Here is a 14723-nt window from a genome sequence, read left to right on the forward strand (position 1 = left end):
GAAATAATAAGAAAAGAAATTTCATATTATGCGCGTTAAGCATGAAAATTGTATCTATAGGACAGTTAAACAATGTACTGATCTCACGAGAAGAACATGGCGTCCATTATTAGAGGTGCGACATCCTCTGATTAATTATAAACACGTAAATTCTAAGTATACGCTTTATTCTTGTAACTATTTGTCATAATCTAATTGATGATACCTTGTTTTCATAGACACGGGTGAGATTTGGAGCCGACTATTCGATCATCGACCATTTATTCAGGGCGAAATCACATTCTTTCTTCGCGAATTTCAGGTAAAAAGTTCCCGTGTTCTTATTATCGATAGCTGCATTTCCATGTGAGAAAAAGATAGTAATTATGTAAAAGACCATACAAAAGTATTATCTTTCTCAGAGGATCGATTAATCATTTCGTATATGTCTTGATAATAATTTGTCATCGTGCATAACCTAAAATTTATAGGAAAAGAGAGATGATCGAGAAGTAGAACGACTTTTCAAAATACTTGAATATTCGACGGATTTGAAAGAAAGTCAACTCGATCGAACAGAACAACTCGGGGATTGTCATTTACCAAGTTTAAAAGCAAATGTTGATGTTGCCCTGAGTATGTGTGAAAGAGTCCTTCAAAGAGAACAAAATTTTGACAGTGTATGGATCATTTTCAGTACCTGAATTTTTTCCAATTTAAATATTTTCATATTTGTCATTAATGTGAACATTCAATAATTTTTTTAGGATATAGCATTGCTAGAAAATCGAGAAATAAGAAAATTAGAATGGGAGAAGTTTGTTAATGATATGAGTGAAAATTGTGAGAAAGTAAATCAAACTTTTCAAGAAAAAGAGAATGAAATAAAAGAATTTTATATTGACTTAGAAAGAAAGTTACACATTACACCATAAACATTGTTACGTACCAATATTTTACAAATACATTTTGTACTTTGTAATTACATATAACATACAATAGTACCAATTTTGGATTTAATGTATAAACACTGACAACAATATATTTCATTAATAATAGAACAGTTGTATCTAAAAAATATAAGAATGCCAGTTGAATCAATAGAAGATCCTTCCATTAAAATCAAACCAAATAAGAAATTAATAGAATTCATCTGCAAAAATGTAAAGAAGACTAATAGTACTCCAGCTGCTATTACTGCTTTAAAAAAGTCAACTAAAGATAAGCAGAAAGATATCTTATTAAAATTGGATGATCTAAAATGGTTGAACAAATACTTAGAAGAATACAGAACCATTCACATGGAAAGTATTTATTTACACGAGTTGCTAGAGGAAGATGATATCAGATTACCAACTCCAAAAGTTACACCAAGAAATCCTGAGTTGGAAGCTAGAACACAGAAACTGAAAGCACAACAAAATGCTATGAAATATAGAGCTATGACCAAAAATGTAGATACTACTACAAAGAATTTACCAGAGGATACTATCTCCTACCAAAGTAAGATCCTTAACTTAAAAAGAAATTCTTTCCTATATATGTTACATCTATCTTTATCTTTTCAGTGAAACAAATAAATAAACAACTCATAGCTGTTGCACAGTTTATATTTTCTGTACTAGCAGGTTTTGCCTTTGGATTTGTAGGTCTGGAATTAATAGTAGGAACTTTAGACTTTGGATTTAGATTGTTATTAGGTATAATTTGTGCATTAGTTATTGCCTTGGCTGAAATTTATTTCTTAGCAATTAAATTAAATGAAGATGCATATGATGCTGCTTCAACAGCTCCGTCACATAAAAAATTGCATCAAGAATAAAATTTCATAAATTATTGTTATCAAGACAAATTCTCTTAATATTAATGTCTTTTTACAATATCTATAAATACAAAATAAAGAAGAAAACTATAATTATGTGCAAAATATAAAATGGCATATAAAATTCTATTGTAATACAGCTAGAAACCCAGCACAGAAAAATTAATGCATTTATTTTGTATTATATAATAAGGCAGCATGATGCTTTTTGGACTAATGCATTTCAAGGTATAAATATATACTTTACTTCATGTATATTCTTAAAATTCTTTTCATAATGTACCTACAAAGTCTAAATGTACTTTGTTGTTAATAAAGAGATCCTATTTAATGTTCAATTTGTCTTTAATGAATACATATAAAAATAGTGTTAAACGTCTAAAATTATTATCTATATTTAATCTAAAACATTAAATAAGCAAATGGTCTAAACATTTGGTATAAACCAAATGTTTGTAAAGTTCAAAATGGTATGTTGTTTTCAGCTAAATTTGAGGTATTTCTTAAATAATCAGAGAGCCTGTCTTATGAAAATATAGATAAAGGTGGATATTAACTGTCCTATCTTTTGGTTTCATCTTCACTGTCACTTTTGTCACTGGCTTCACTTTTGTCACTGGCAGAATCACATTTACCGTTCTCTTTTGCCTCACTCTCTTGTTCACTATTTGATGAGTTGTCATCTTCTGCTTTCCTATCACTATCAGAACAAGAATCTGTATCTGACTCACTATCACTATCTGAGTCTGAGCTACTCTCTGATGAACTACTATGTGAATTTTTGGCAGCCATCATTTCTTTGAATTGCCTGACTGTGATCTTCCTTGGCATTATTTCCCTGAGAAATTCCAATGTATCATTGGTCTGTACCACCTCTGCCAGATGTTTGTAGTCTAAAGAATTTCCTTTGTTGTTTTGCAAATGTGCTTCTTCCGTTAGATAGTGTATAAATAGTTCCTATAAAATTGTTTTTATCTTTGTTTGTTCGTACTTATTATGAGAGGTAAAGCATAGTATAAACTAAAATATAGGTGACATAGTCTGAATGTAACACATATTAAACAATTAACTAATAAATATTATAAATGTAAAACACACAGAAAGTGAGAATTTTTAATTGTCGCGCGAAACAACAAATATGGAAGCTATACAAATGTATAGAATAATCCCGTTTAAGCGTCACTTAACCTCAATATTTAAACATTAATCTTACCGTAGCTTTTGTGACTAGATATAATCCATCTTGACCGATTGTATCAACATAAGGAGAACTTTTCATAATCGTTTTTACCCTTGACATAGGTAAACGTAATTCCTTCATTTTAGCATGTGATCCTTGCGCAGTCATTTTTGCAGAAAATTGATTTCTCCTAGAACCGAACGCAAACTAACAGTACGACAGTAACGTATGTTAATCAATTGCCGCCAATTTTCAAATTTCGCATTTTATATAACTATTTGACACGAAATTCGGGAACATATTGTATTTGACTAAATCCTATTTTTAATTTTTTATATTTAATTAAATTTTAAGAATATAAATAATTATAATACCAAACAATTAATACAATCTAAATTTTCCATGTGATATTATTCATTTTTCTTTGACAATAAATATTGTAAATAAAATGATTAGGTCATTTTTATTTAGCAATTTATTAACAAAATTAAAGAATTATTTTTGAAATGCTTTAAAAAAGCAATCGTGTATTGAATTCGTTGGTAGTAACAGTGTAGTAATAAGGTACTGTAGTGACATCTTCTTTCACTGATCGAACATTGCTGTTTCTATTTCTTTTCAATTGGCACGTTATATGCGGCGTACAGAAATTTTGGCGAGCAGACAGTTGTTGCATCAATCTGACAATCTGTAACGAGTCAAGGTATATTTAATAATATTTTAGCGGTATATAATCCACATGCACACCGAACTGGTTTGCAGTATTAACGGAGGTCGAATTAATTGTACTTTGCTATATAATCATCGAATTAATCGATCAATACGGCACATGGCGGATTCGGGCTAATAATGTTTCAGTGAAAAATTAACTAATTGTTCATATATAGTTGTTCAGATTGTTGGGCCATTGGTTCGTAAACGACCTCTTTTAGCTTGTTTTATTCATTCATAGAATGTATGTTCAGTTTATATCTATAACCTATTATATAGATCTTCACCCTTGCATTTTACGAACATCTGTTTTGTATTTGTGATAACTATTTATTGTAATAATTTTATTGTATCGCTTTCTCTAATTGTAATTTCATACATCTTGTGAATTAAAGATATATGTGTAACATTATTTTATTATATCTTTCTTTTTTTATTATATTTGTATGCTTACATACTTACATGCTTGCACTCATTGTTATTAAAATATAATATTCTCTAAAATAAATATTGACATAATTGATGCTGAATTTATAAATTACAGGAACAAAATACCTATCAGAATGTCAACTTTTCTTGGGCTTATTAAGGAGATACCGGGCATCTCAGTGGATCGTTTTGATGGAGAAAACTTAACATCCTCCATATTTTTTCTTAGTCATTGTCACTCTGATCATATGCATGGTTTATCAGATACATTTTTTGAGTATATAGATGAATATAAAAAATGCTTCTATTGTAGCCCTATTTCAAAAGCATTGTTAGAAAGTAGATTTAAATTTAAAAGTTCTTGTGTGAAAGAAATAGGCATTAATATACCTAGTGTTATAGAATATATAACAGAGAACGAGGAAAAGATCCTCATTTGTGTAACTTCTATCCCAGCAGGACATTGTCCTGGTTCTGTGATGTTTCTTTTTGAAAAAGATAATATATCGGTATTATATACTGGTGATTTTCGTATCAATCCAATAGACTTTCCAAAATTAAAAGGTCTGCACTATTGTAATGATTCTAAATCAATACCTAGAACATTTACTAAAATTTACTTAGATACAACGTTTTTAAGTACTGACTTTCCTGTTTTCCCTAGTAGACAAGAAAGTATGCGTAGAATATATGAAGTTACTAAAGATTGGATAAGCAAAGACCCAAGGAATGTTGTTATTCTGGAATGTTCTGCTACATACGGTTCTGAATTTCTTTTTGTAGAACTGTCAAAAATGTTAGATATGAAAATACATGTAAGAAATGATGTGTTTGAAAATTATTGTCATATTGCACAATTATCTTGTTATGTCACAAATGACCCAGATAGTACTTCAATTCATGCTTGCAAGAAAAAAATATCTTCGCCAGGTTTGCGTTGTAGGAGTGATGTAAGCAATGCAAATATCTTAACTGTTATCCCGTCTGTAATGAAATGGAGAAAGAAAGATACTAGCATAATAGGAGAATGGGACAAAAATAAAGAAAGAACTTTCAGTGTATGTTATTCTACTCATTCCTCTCTTACTGAACTTAGAGCATTTGTTCAATATTTTGAAGCATCGGAGATATACCCATGTGTGATTAAAACAGAAGAAGAAAGGGAAATTTTTCGCTTACTAGATACTATAAAAAATAAATCAGATGAAAAACCAATGATTAGTCAAAAATATAAATTAGAGCTTCCTAGTCGTAAAATATTAAGTAAAGTTAAATTTAAATCTGAATATTTTAGTAGTGATGATGATAGTTTATGATATTCATTTATATTGTTACCTATTAAGTTGTTAATTGTTGATACATATATACTATTACACAATGGCTTTTATTACTATGTACAATATTGTATATCCTTTTATTACATACTATATACATAACAAAAAACTTGTACTTTTAATAAACATAACCAAGTAAAATTTTTTAGTACTCTTTTATTTTCCATATATGTATTCAAATGTTTTTAAGTTCTTGAAAACTACATTCATACTGTCTAACATATTGGAGTGTCAAATTATTTCAAAACATTGTGAAATGAATAAAATTTCATGTTGCAGAAATTTATTTGCATCTTTATTATTGAATATATCATCTAAACCATGGAGAAAGCAGCATTAGCACGAGAGAAGGTATGGTTTGACAAACCATCCTATGACAAGGCAGAACGATTATACTTTGAAAGAATGGCCAAGGTGAGTATCTTTCTCATCGTCAGTGAATCTTGAATTAATGTTATTGGATATAAAACTGATTGCCAACAGGGGTAGGGTAAATGTTTTAAACATACAAACTCTTAAACAGAATAAATCTTAAGTTTCATTCATTTTCACCGTTATTGTCAGCCCCAACATCCACAGTTAATATTTGCTTTTTTGTTATGCCTTGTACTTTTTCTTTGTACTAACAAAAAAACTAACATTTTTAACACACACTTCAGGGAATATCTGGTGATAGGGAAGATTCTATCTTCTTGTAATTCTATGAGGTGTTGGGAATTTTATTTTTTTCTTGAGAACTTAATTCCCATTTCTAGTTGTGTGTTCAAATGGATTACCTAATCTTGTATTTCATTTCTAACACAAAACTCTTGTGATAAGTATAATTAATAATATTAAAAATAAAAAATAAGATAAGCAATGTGATTTTCTATTTATTTAATTATAACTATAATTATATGATGTATTGTTTTATATGTTCATACATTCAATGAATTTCTGAATGCATGGATTCTTTACTCAAGGTATTTAGTTTTGTGCAGTTGTGTTCTGTAGTAACAACATAAATCAAGCATGTAAAAGACATGCTTTGATTAGTTTGTATTTTACATCATTAATAACAAAATACGAGTTCTTTCTTGCATAGCTTAATGTTTCAAGGTGGTGTCTCATAAAATTATGGAAAGCTGCTCGCTTAAATCTGAAGTTTCTGTAATTAATAACTGTCAAGATAATTCCTTTTTGAATAGTAACTCTTTGACTAAAACAAGGTCTGAAAAATCTAAAGATAATAAGTTATTGATTTCTGAGAATATTTCAAATGATATAAAGAATTCTAAGTGTCAAATAAACGCATCAAAGATTAATAAAGATGAAGAAAAATTGAATATACAAAAAAAAGAAAATATAGAAGAAAAGCAAAAGTCTGACAATATCAAAAATGACTTAAAAGAGAAAGAGAAGGAGACTAGTTCTTCAAATGATGCATCTAAAAAGTATAATACGAAAGAAGTAAAAGAGAAAAAGAATAAAGCAGATACAAGACACAGAAATAGAAAACAAAAAAATGATACTAAGGAAGTAAAAGAAAATGTTACTCCATTAATAAGGAATAAGCAGCAGTTACCTATTCAGGTATATACTGTCATGCATCTGTTCTTTAATGTTTTGTGTGCATCAATGCAATACTTATAGAATTTAATTTTGTTCATTGTAATGTATTTCATTGCCTAAATCATCATAGAAATACTGCTTATTAAAATACACTTAGAAAATAGACTAAAGATAGCATCATTTTATTCTCTTATACAAACATTACTTTATTTCATGACATTTATTTTATGAAAATTTCAGATATATATTGTTTGTTATATATATTATATGTTATATATATTGTTGTCTGATTCTTAGATTTAATAGTTCTTGTATGAACACCAAAAAAGTACTGTACACATTTATCTTACTTTAATCCTATTTTAATTGAACACTGCTTGTTTTTTTTTGTGCATAAAAGTGGGGAATACAATGTGTCTGTGCTTCTGATTAGGAATGTTTGCATTTGTCATGATCTTAAGCTTATTAACAATATGTTTATATGGTGATAACAAATATTTTTATTTTAACTTTTTATCTTGTAGAAAAGAATTATTTGTGATGCTTATTATTTATTCACTTTTTAAACATTTAAAATATCTATCTCCACTTAACTCTATTGAAGATGTATACTTATAAAATAAAGCTTTTCAAATATTATATTCAAATTTATTTACAAGAAGAAATCTAAATATAAACCTCTACTTTATTTCCATTTGGATAACATTAGTTATAGAACCTAGTGGAGGTGTGATATAGAATTTTTTGTAACAGTCAGTTTAGTCTGAGTTGATCTTTAATATTGCTGGATACAGGGGAATCAACAAACTGCTAGTCCCATTCTATCTGCTGGTGGAAGTTTAGCCAATGAGGTTGCCAAGGCTCGTCAACATATTAAACAGTCTTTACAGTGTGTGAGTACTGCACTCTTTGCACACCCTTATATAACGAATTTTCAAACCTGCTTACTAATACAATATGCAATATTAATATAAATTTATGGGCATAAAATCTAAGTATTCAATAAGAATGAGTATTTCCTTTTATAACTCTAACTTTAAATGTAATCCAATTTTATTTTACAGATGGATGATATTGCAGCTGTTGCTGGTTTCACTACTCCAAATGATAATAAAAAGGATATTCTAGAATGTAGTGGTGAGTGTTCCGCCATTTACATTAAATTATTTTGTCAGTAGTATAGGAATTACCATATTTCAAATCTTTATCAACAGTCTTCCAAGAACTACAAAATGCTGTTGAAAAATTGGAGGAACGTGTAAAAGCTCTTGAGGACAAGATTTTCGTATCTGCTGTTCCAACATTAGCAGTTTGTCCTGCTAAACCTCAACCAGCTTCAAAACCAGCACAAGAAAAAGCTGATGACGACGAAGATGTTGATCTTTTCGGTTCAGATTCAGAGGCAAGTGGGCAGAAATAGTGGAACACACTAAGAAGTTAATCTCCTTCTATTTACATAAATATTAAAAATCATTTCTGCACGATACTTATACATTTAGTACACTTTACACGTGTCTTCAAGTAGGGTGCAAAAGTGATAAAATGATACGACATTTACGAAATATAGTACACCAGATATTCCCAGAATACTAATACATTCAGCTATAATTCTCTATTTATCACACAAATTCAATACAAACACTATCCTACAAGTATTGAAATGTAAATGTTGCTATTTATGATCTTTACTGTAAATTGTTTAAATACTTGACTTACTAGGGAGAAGATGCAGAAGCTGCAAAAATTAGGGAAGAAAGACTGGCTGCATATACTGCAAAGAAAGCTAAGAGTAAGTCGCAGATTGAATTTGTATTTCAAATTTAATTACATCATGTTATGTAACAATGTCATGTAACAATTTACAGAGCCAGTCCTGATTGCAAAGTCAAATATCATATTAGACGTAAAACCGTGGGATGATGAAACAGATATGAAAGCAATGGAAGAGGAAGTTCGAAAGATCGAAACCGATGGTCTTTTGTGGGGAGCATGTAAGTTATTAAGCGTATATAAAATAATGAATTTGACTCATTAATTTGAGTCAAAACTAAAAATATTTATTCTTTTATAGCAAAACTTGTTCCGCTTGCCTTTGGAATTCACAAACTTCAGATTTCGTGTGTTGTAGAAGATGACAAAGTTTCTGTAGATTGGCTAACAGAAAAGATTCAGGAAATCGAAGATTATGTACAAAGCGTAGATATTGCAGCTTTTAATAAAGTATAAAATATTAACGAAGTTTCCTTCGTAGAAAAATATCTGACGGTTCTAATTGCAATCAGGCATTGGTCTGTTGTGCCATCTTTTCATTCCACTAGCAATATCTACTCTGGTAAATACATTACATACGTGTTCTATATTAAACGCGACTGTCCAAAAATGAAGAACCTAGTTATTGTACTCCAACTTTAATATTCGATGTGTCAATTTATCAAATCGTTTCTAAAAATACTCGGGTAAATTTTTAAACTGTGGTTGTATGATCAATATATTCTTTATAAAGAAAAATATAAACATTAAATGTTTTAAATATAATTCGATATATAAAATTGTAATATCAAGTAGGAACACTTCATTTGCGATCAATGATACCGATCATTAACGATATTGTAGGTATATATGTAATACCAAGTACTAGTACCATTTTTAATTGCTTGTTTTGGAGTATTGTTACTATAAATAAAAATTGTCAACTTAATTTCTTATTTTAACGTACCCTTTAAATCCTTTCCTTTCGTTTATAGAATGGGAAGATACAGTGCTGCTCTCTAGTAGCATATATTACACATAAATCAATCCTAACAACTTGAAACTGTTTGACGTTAAAAAAGCAGTTTGTGAGTTCTGTGCTTTTATTTCCCGTCGTGAATAAAGAAGTAATTGTATTTTCAAGATGACTATGGCAATGCTTCAACGAAGAGCTAATGTAAATACATATACGATTATATAAAATTTCTACTACATACATTTCTACTACATAAGTGTCGTTGACCTAACCTATATTTTGTTTGTTATTGTACAAAAACATATTCTTATTTCTTAGGTAAGGCTGCCTCCAGAAGTGAACAGGGTGTTATATATAAGGAATCTGCCATATAAAATTACCGCTGAAGAAATGTACGATATTTTTGGCAAATATGGAGCTATCAGACAAATCAGAGTGTATGTGTTTATATTAATCGCATTTTATACTTTTATGTATTTTTTTTAACACTGTAAAAAAGTCTCTAAGATTAATGAATTTCTTTGCTATAGGGGTAATACTGCCGAAACTAGAGGAACAGCTTTTGTTGTTTACGAGGATATATTTGATGCAAAGAATGCTTGTGATCATTTAAGTGGATTTAATGTTTGTAATAGATATCTGGTAGTTTTATATTATCAAAGTAATAAAGCATTTAAACGGGTTGATGTGGACAAGAAGATGGAAGAAATAGATAAGTTGAAAACAAAATATAATTTGAACGAGGAAAAAAAATAACGCAACTCTTGTAAATAGAGCGAAATATGGAAATAATCCATTTTGTGATACAGACTATTTAATTTGCAGAAACTTTTCTTTGTATATTATCATTGTAAAATAAATATTGTTTTAAATATATATATGACAATTCAATAAACGATTTTATCTACCATATTCATTTTGATTTTATGCTTCATTTAGTACAGTTGTAGAAGTTCAATGGCCCACAGTAAGTAACGAGCAAGTATTTTCGTGTGGAACGCAATCATTTCTCGCTCCCCTCCCGAGAAGATATAAAAACCGGGGCGAAAAAATGTCGACGCATTAAAAGGCTGTAATTAATACAACTTTCACAGTCAGTGGTAGAGTAGCATTCCTCTATTTCCATATACCTCGCAGATGATAGCTATAGCCTTAATTAAAACTCTTCACTGGAATATATTGAAGTTAAGTGATTTATGTTAAGTTAAGTCGAGATTTATGATAATGATTGAAACATTTCGATTTTTCTAGATATGCGTAAAAATAATCGAATATAAAATCTAAAAATATAGAATTCTAGTATTCCTGTAATCCTAAGGATATTTTAAAACGAAATTATGAATTTTCATTGGGGAGGTCAGAAGGAATCAGACGCTACAACCGAAACATTTATGACGACGCAGAGGTGTGACCTCCATCAAGGTAAAGTAAAAAGATGCACCTGTCATTATCGAGTGCAGTACGCGCGTGTCACATGTAATTTAATCGGTCGACTCATCTTGTCGACATTAGCGTTTTGTAATATGAGCTCGACAGGGCTACGTTTACTTGTCAGGATACTGGATACTGGATGCTGGTAGAAACGCGGGGTACGGTGTATCACAACACATACACAACGATGCACGCGTGCGCACACGTACGCAACTCATATACGGTTCTCGTCACCGGCTAGCCGGTAGGACATTCGATTTCAGTCGAAAGCGAAAACCCGCTTAGCCCGTTTAGTCGTGTTGTCGCGGCGTACCGTTTTATAGTGCGGCATTCTTATGGGTGTTCCCCATTTATTCGTTGACTTCGGCTCGTCATACTTCGGCTAGTCAGAGTGTTCGAGATACTACGAGACTTGCTCAAATGTCGTTCGACTGCTGTGGTAACGGCGAAGCCGCCGGCAAGACGTTCGCGAATGGCCTTGAGAATGTGTCACGTATTCCACGAGCAATCTACGATAGTTTCCTTCACGATATTGGCCATTTCACGTATGGGTACTGTTGGTTGTTCCTCGTCGTTGCTGTTCCTCTATTAATGGCCTTACGTATGTTAGGCCGTGTTCACGTCACGCCGCCTAGAGACGTCAGACTTGAAGAGTAGCGCGATCTTACGGAGCACGCAAGAGACTATTTTTGTTTTGTTGTTTAATCACCGGTGTAAATACATAAATACGGTTTCAGCCAGATCGAATATAACACCGTGACTCGTGAGTGCGGGGTACATTCCTGCGATTTCCTTTCGCTGTATCTCAATCCTCGACACGATGTAAACAGTATGGAAGGAGGAATGGCGTCGTTCTGATGGATTTCTCGTGTCACGGTCCCTCTGAGTATTATCGTATGTGGTTGATGCGATTCGGTTTGTCGCGCTCGATTCTTCCAACATCGTACTTTACTTGGTTAATATTGTACGTGAGTGTGTAGTGCCGAACAGTGTGTGACTATGGTGTGTCGTCTGCTAATGTTGCTGACACGAACGTCGCTCGAGAGAAACAACGGCGTCGCGTGGGGGAGGAATGAATGAACGTGAAGAGGACGATCGAGGTGTGGCGGGAGGGGATGCGACGACCGTCGTGTTGTGACGGCCTGCTGCCTGCTTGCCGATTTGTATCGAGGTGAGAGTACGTGTATACATGCATATAAGTATACTTGTCTATATGTATGTGTCATGTGTGTTTATTCACGCGATCAACTGTGTCCACTGTCGTCACAGTCGCCGTACACTTTGCGTACACACAGCGATGTTATTTATGCGTAGTCGCGTTCACGCAATTCGTATGAACGTAATTCGTTCTACTCACGTGAGCCTCTATCAGTGTTAGCTTGCTCTCAAATATCGTAATGCATCATTGCGACAATGGAATTCTAATTATCAAATTGAAGCGATGACAAGCTCGTATGATTGACGTTTCGAATGGTGGACCATTACCTGGTTATATATCGATACAACTCTTTGTTCGATATGTCGCTTAGTAATATTCTCGAGTTTTATGATAGTGACTGTTTTGAAGGTAACAAATTACTTTCTACCCTATCTTTTGGTAAAACTCATAATTAAATTATGCATGTTTATATATTTATAGGAAATTGTAAAAAATATCATGTAAAAAGAAAGGTTACAATTGTATTAAAAACTTACCATTCGTCTGGCTTTATATGCAGTTTCATTTGGTGACGATTCCCTTGTAGTCCTTTAGAAGTATACGAAAGTGAGCAGGTGCCAGGTACTCGAGTGAGTATGTTTGTCTGCTGTCTGGATAAATACGTCGTCGTGCTACCGGCTTTTGAGTTGCTCTTCTTCACGTTAATGCCGAGGAACTTTGTTCTCGAAATAATGGGGCAAGTCTCTTTCATGCATTCGGTTTTAGAAGAAATTTGAAGATCTTGCAACGGCACAAGTAAATTAAACCTTGATCGATTTTTCAAAATTTCGTTATTTATTCAAATCGCGTTTCATTGGCCATAACTTTTTGAAACCGTCAAGCATTAAACTGTTTAAAGCAAGATGATCAAAAAAATGGTGCCTTAAGAGGTTTAAGCTTTGTATGCAATCCTGTAGATCATAGATGTCGCGTCTTGCGTAAATCCTAGAAGTGGGTTGTGCAATCTTAACTATACATTAGAAATTTTTAATGTCTGTAATATATCCGTGGTTAAATTGAAAAGTGGAAGGCGAAATTGTTGAGCTTTTGCAGATTGTTAAATATAACCAATCGGAGTGTTTTGTACATGAGTGTTCGTAACAATACAATTTGTTACATGCTTTGAAATACGTGAAAGCGATTTTTCATCGACAATGTATAATCTATACAACAGCACAAGGTTGTAACGCATTTTATTGCATGACGTTAAAAGGTAGTGAGAAACATACTTGAATTATAGGTATATACCTTTGATCAAAGGATTTACGATTAAGATTAAGATGCAAGTTTTTGAATTAAAAAGACTATGCATTGTTTTGTAATTCTAATTGAATATTAATTTTGTACGTAGTAACAAAATATATGAGAGTTTCTCAGGTAGGGAATTGTGATCTAACAATCTAACTGAATAACTTGTTTATGACTTGTTTTATACGACAAGAATGGTAGATATCTAAGAATTCTGTATGTATATCTAAGAATCGTATAGAATCATATTACTTTATTTGAAGAATAACGTTCTCTTGAAAAATAGTACTGTAGATGGCGTCAATAGATAGATGGCGGTAATTTGAAAATATTATTTGTAGTTACTCGTATTGTATCGTATATGTATCGTATATGTAGTTACTCGTATTGCATCGTATTGCAATTTAAAAATATTACTTGCGGTGTTACTCGTATTGCATCGTACTTTAACAAAAACATTTCTTTTTTTAATTGCAGCCGGAGCATCCGTCCGTCGTTGGAGAAAAGCAATGTGGTGAGTCTCGACTTTCCTTCCATACTACTTTGTAACTTTAGATTATTCGTTAGGGTTATACTATGGCCTTGTGTTATACGTTTCGAACGTAGGTTATACCTTAATATGCGAAGTGATGTCGGGTTAGACCGTAATTCTATAGGATAGGTCGTGAAGCAAACGCTAGTAAAACGCCGACGATATTTTTAAAGATTCAAGAAAACTAATCATTAATCATATAATTGTGCCATCAATGGCAAAAATTAATTCAAATGTACTGACTCCTAATCTTTCTTAAACAGGTTGTTCAACAGGTTGTTAGACAGTAAATTAAAAATTTTGTACCTCGTATAGACAATGTTCGAAATGCACGAGGTTATATTGCTTAAATATGAAATAGCAATATATATTAGAGAAAAATTCGGCCTATGTATCTAGAATTCTGTAAGAATCTGGCAACATCGGAAAGCGAACGAGCAATATGAGAGTGAGAATATCTCATAAATTGAAATTCAGAGCAGCAAAACAGAGATATGTACTACCGTTCATTAGCATTTGGACGCTCGTACCTTATGATAAATATATAAAACGTACTTAGAACTTAAAACACAACTTTTTCTTT

At 31.7% G+C, this 14723-nt stretch overlaps 8 protein-coding genes across 13 annotated transcripts in view; 6 read left to right on the plus strand and 2 right to left on the minus strand.

Annotated features, from left to right (window-relative positions):
• LOC117163669 (uncharacterized) overlaps positions 1-14723 on the minus strand; it is a 30380-nt gene that overhangs the window by 6104 nt on the left and 9553 nt on the right. For both annotated transcript variants that reach the window (XM_076621644.1, XM_033346182.2), the window contains exon 2: positions 12858-13305. In XM_076621644.1, the coding sequence (XP_076477759.1) occupies positions 12858-13072 (215 nt within the window). In that variant the 5' untranslated portion in view covers positions 13073-13305. The remainder of the gene's footprint in view (positions 1-12857; positions 13306-14723) is intronic.
• On the plus strand, positions 82-920 carry Muted (biogenesis of lysosome-related organelles complex 1 subunit 5). The gene is made up of 4 exons (XM_033346180.2): positions 82-115; positions 219-301; positions 471-659; positions 747-920. The coding sequence occupies exons 1-4, from the start codon at positions 97-99 to the stop codon at positions 912-914; spliced, it is 459 nt and encodes a 152-aa protein (XP_033202071.1). The 5' UTR covers positions 82-96; the 3' UTR covers positions 915-920.
• Positions 1065-2139, plus strand: LOC143302373 (uncharacterized). Its single transcript, XM_076621643.1, has 2 exons — positions 1065-1482; positions 1548-2139. Exons 1-2 carry the CDS (start codon positions 1065-1067, stop codon positions 1799-1801), a joined length of 672 nt encoding a protein of 223 aa, XP_076477758.1. The 3' UTR covers positions 1802-2139.
• Positions 2128-3172, minus strand: Chrac-16 (chromatin accessibility complex protein 1). The gene is made up of 2 exons (XM_033346184.2): positions 3015-3172; positions 2128-2758 (listed from the first exon to the last, which is right to left on the minus strand). The coding sequence occupies exons 1-2, from the start codon at positions 3147-3149 to the stop codon at positions 2363-2365; spliced, it is 531 nt and encodes a 176-aa protein (XP_033202075.1). The 5' UTR covers positions 3150-3172; the 3' UTR covers positions 2128-2362.
• On the plus strand, positions 3535-9704 carry eEF1delta (elongation factor 1-delta). 2 transcript variants are annotated; one of them, XM_076621641.1, is made up of 9 exons: positions 3535-3684; positions 5735-5869; positions 6554-7027; positions 7801-7899; positions 8071-8143; positions 8221-8412; positions 8730-8795; positions 8872-8997; positions 9078-9704. In XM_076621641.1, the coding sequence occupies exons 2-9, from the start codon at positions 5777-5779 to the stop codon at positions 9230-9232; spliced, it is 1278 nt and encodes a 425-aa protein (XP_076477756.1). In that variant the 5' UTR covers positions 3535-3684; positions 5735-5776; the 3' UTR covers positions 9233-9704. The 2 variants fall into 2 exon arrangements, with proteins under 2 accessions (XP_076477756.1, XP_076477757.1); XM_076621642.1 differs by lacking the exon at positions 6554-7027 and having other exon boundaries at positions 3536-3684.
• Positions 3693-5596, plus strand: Snm1 (DNA cross-link repair protein snm1). Its single transcript, XM_033346172.2, has 2 exons — positions 3693-3891; positions 4237-5596. The coding sequence occupies exon 2, from the start codon at positions 4256-4258 to the stop codon at positions 5435-5437; it is 1182 nt and encodes a 393-aa protein (XP_033202063.1). The 5' UTR covers positions 3693-3891; positions 4237-4255; the 3' UTR covers positions 5438-5596.
• Positions 9774-10643, plus strand: Sf3b6 (splicing factor 3B subunit 6). The gene is made up of 3 exons (XM_033346186.2): positions 9774-9932; positions 10050-10168; positions 10262-10643. The coding sequence occupies exons 1-3, from the start codon at positions 9900-9902 to the stop codon at positions 10485-10487; spliced, it is 378 nt and encodes a 125-aa protein (XP_033202077.1). The 5' UTR covers positions 9774-9899; the 3' UTR covers positions 10488-10643.
• Oatp74D (Organic anion transporting polypeptide 74D) overlaps positions 11014-14723 on the plus strand; it is an 85377-nt gene continuing 81667 nt past the window's right edge. For 2 of the 4 annotated variants that reach the window (XM_076621630.1, XM_033346166.2), the window contains exons 1-2: positions 11014-12333; positions 14086-14122. The gene's annotated coding sequence lies outside the window, so the exon portion shown is untranslated. The remainder of the gene's footprint in view (positions 12334-14085; positions 14123-14723) is intronic. The other 2 variants (XM_076621632.1, XM_076621633.1) reach the window with 2 other exon arrangements.

This window comes from Bombus vancouverensis, chromosome 9, assembly GCF_051014615.1.
Source record: "Bombus vancouverensis nearcticus chromosome 9, iyBomVanc1_principal, whole genome shotgun sequence".
Lineage (NCBI taxonomy): Eukaryota > Metazoa > Arthropoda > Insecta > Hymenoptera > Apidae > Bombus > Bombus vancouverensis.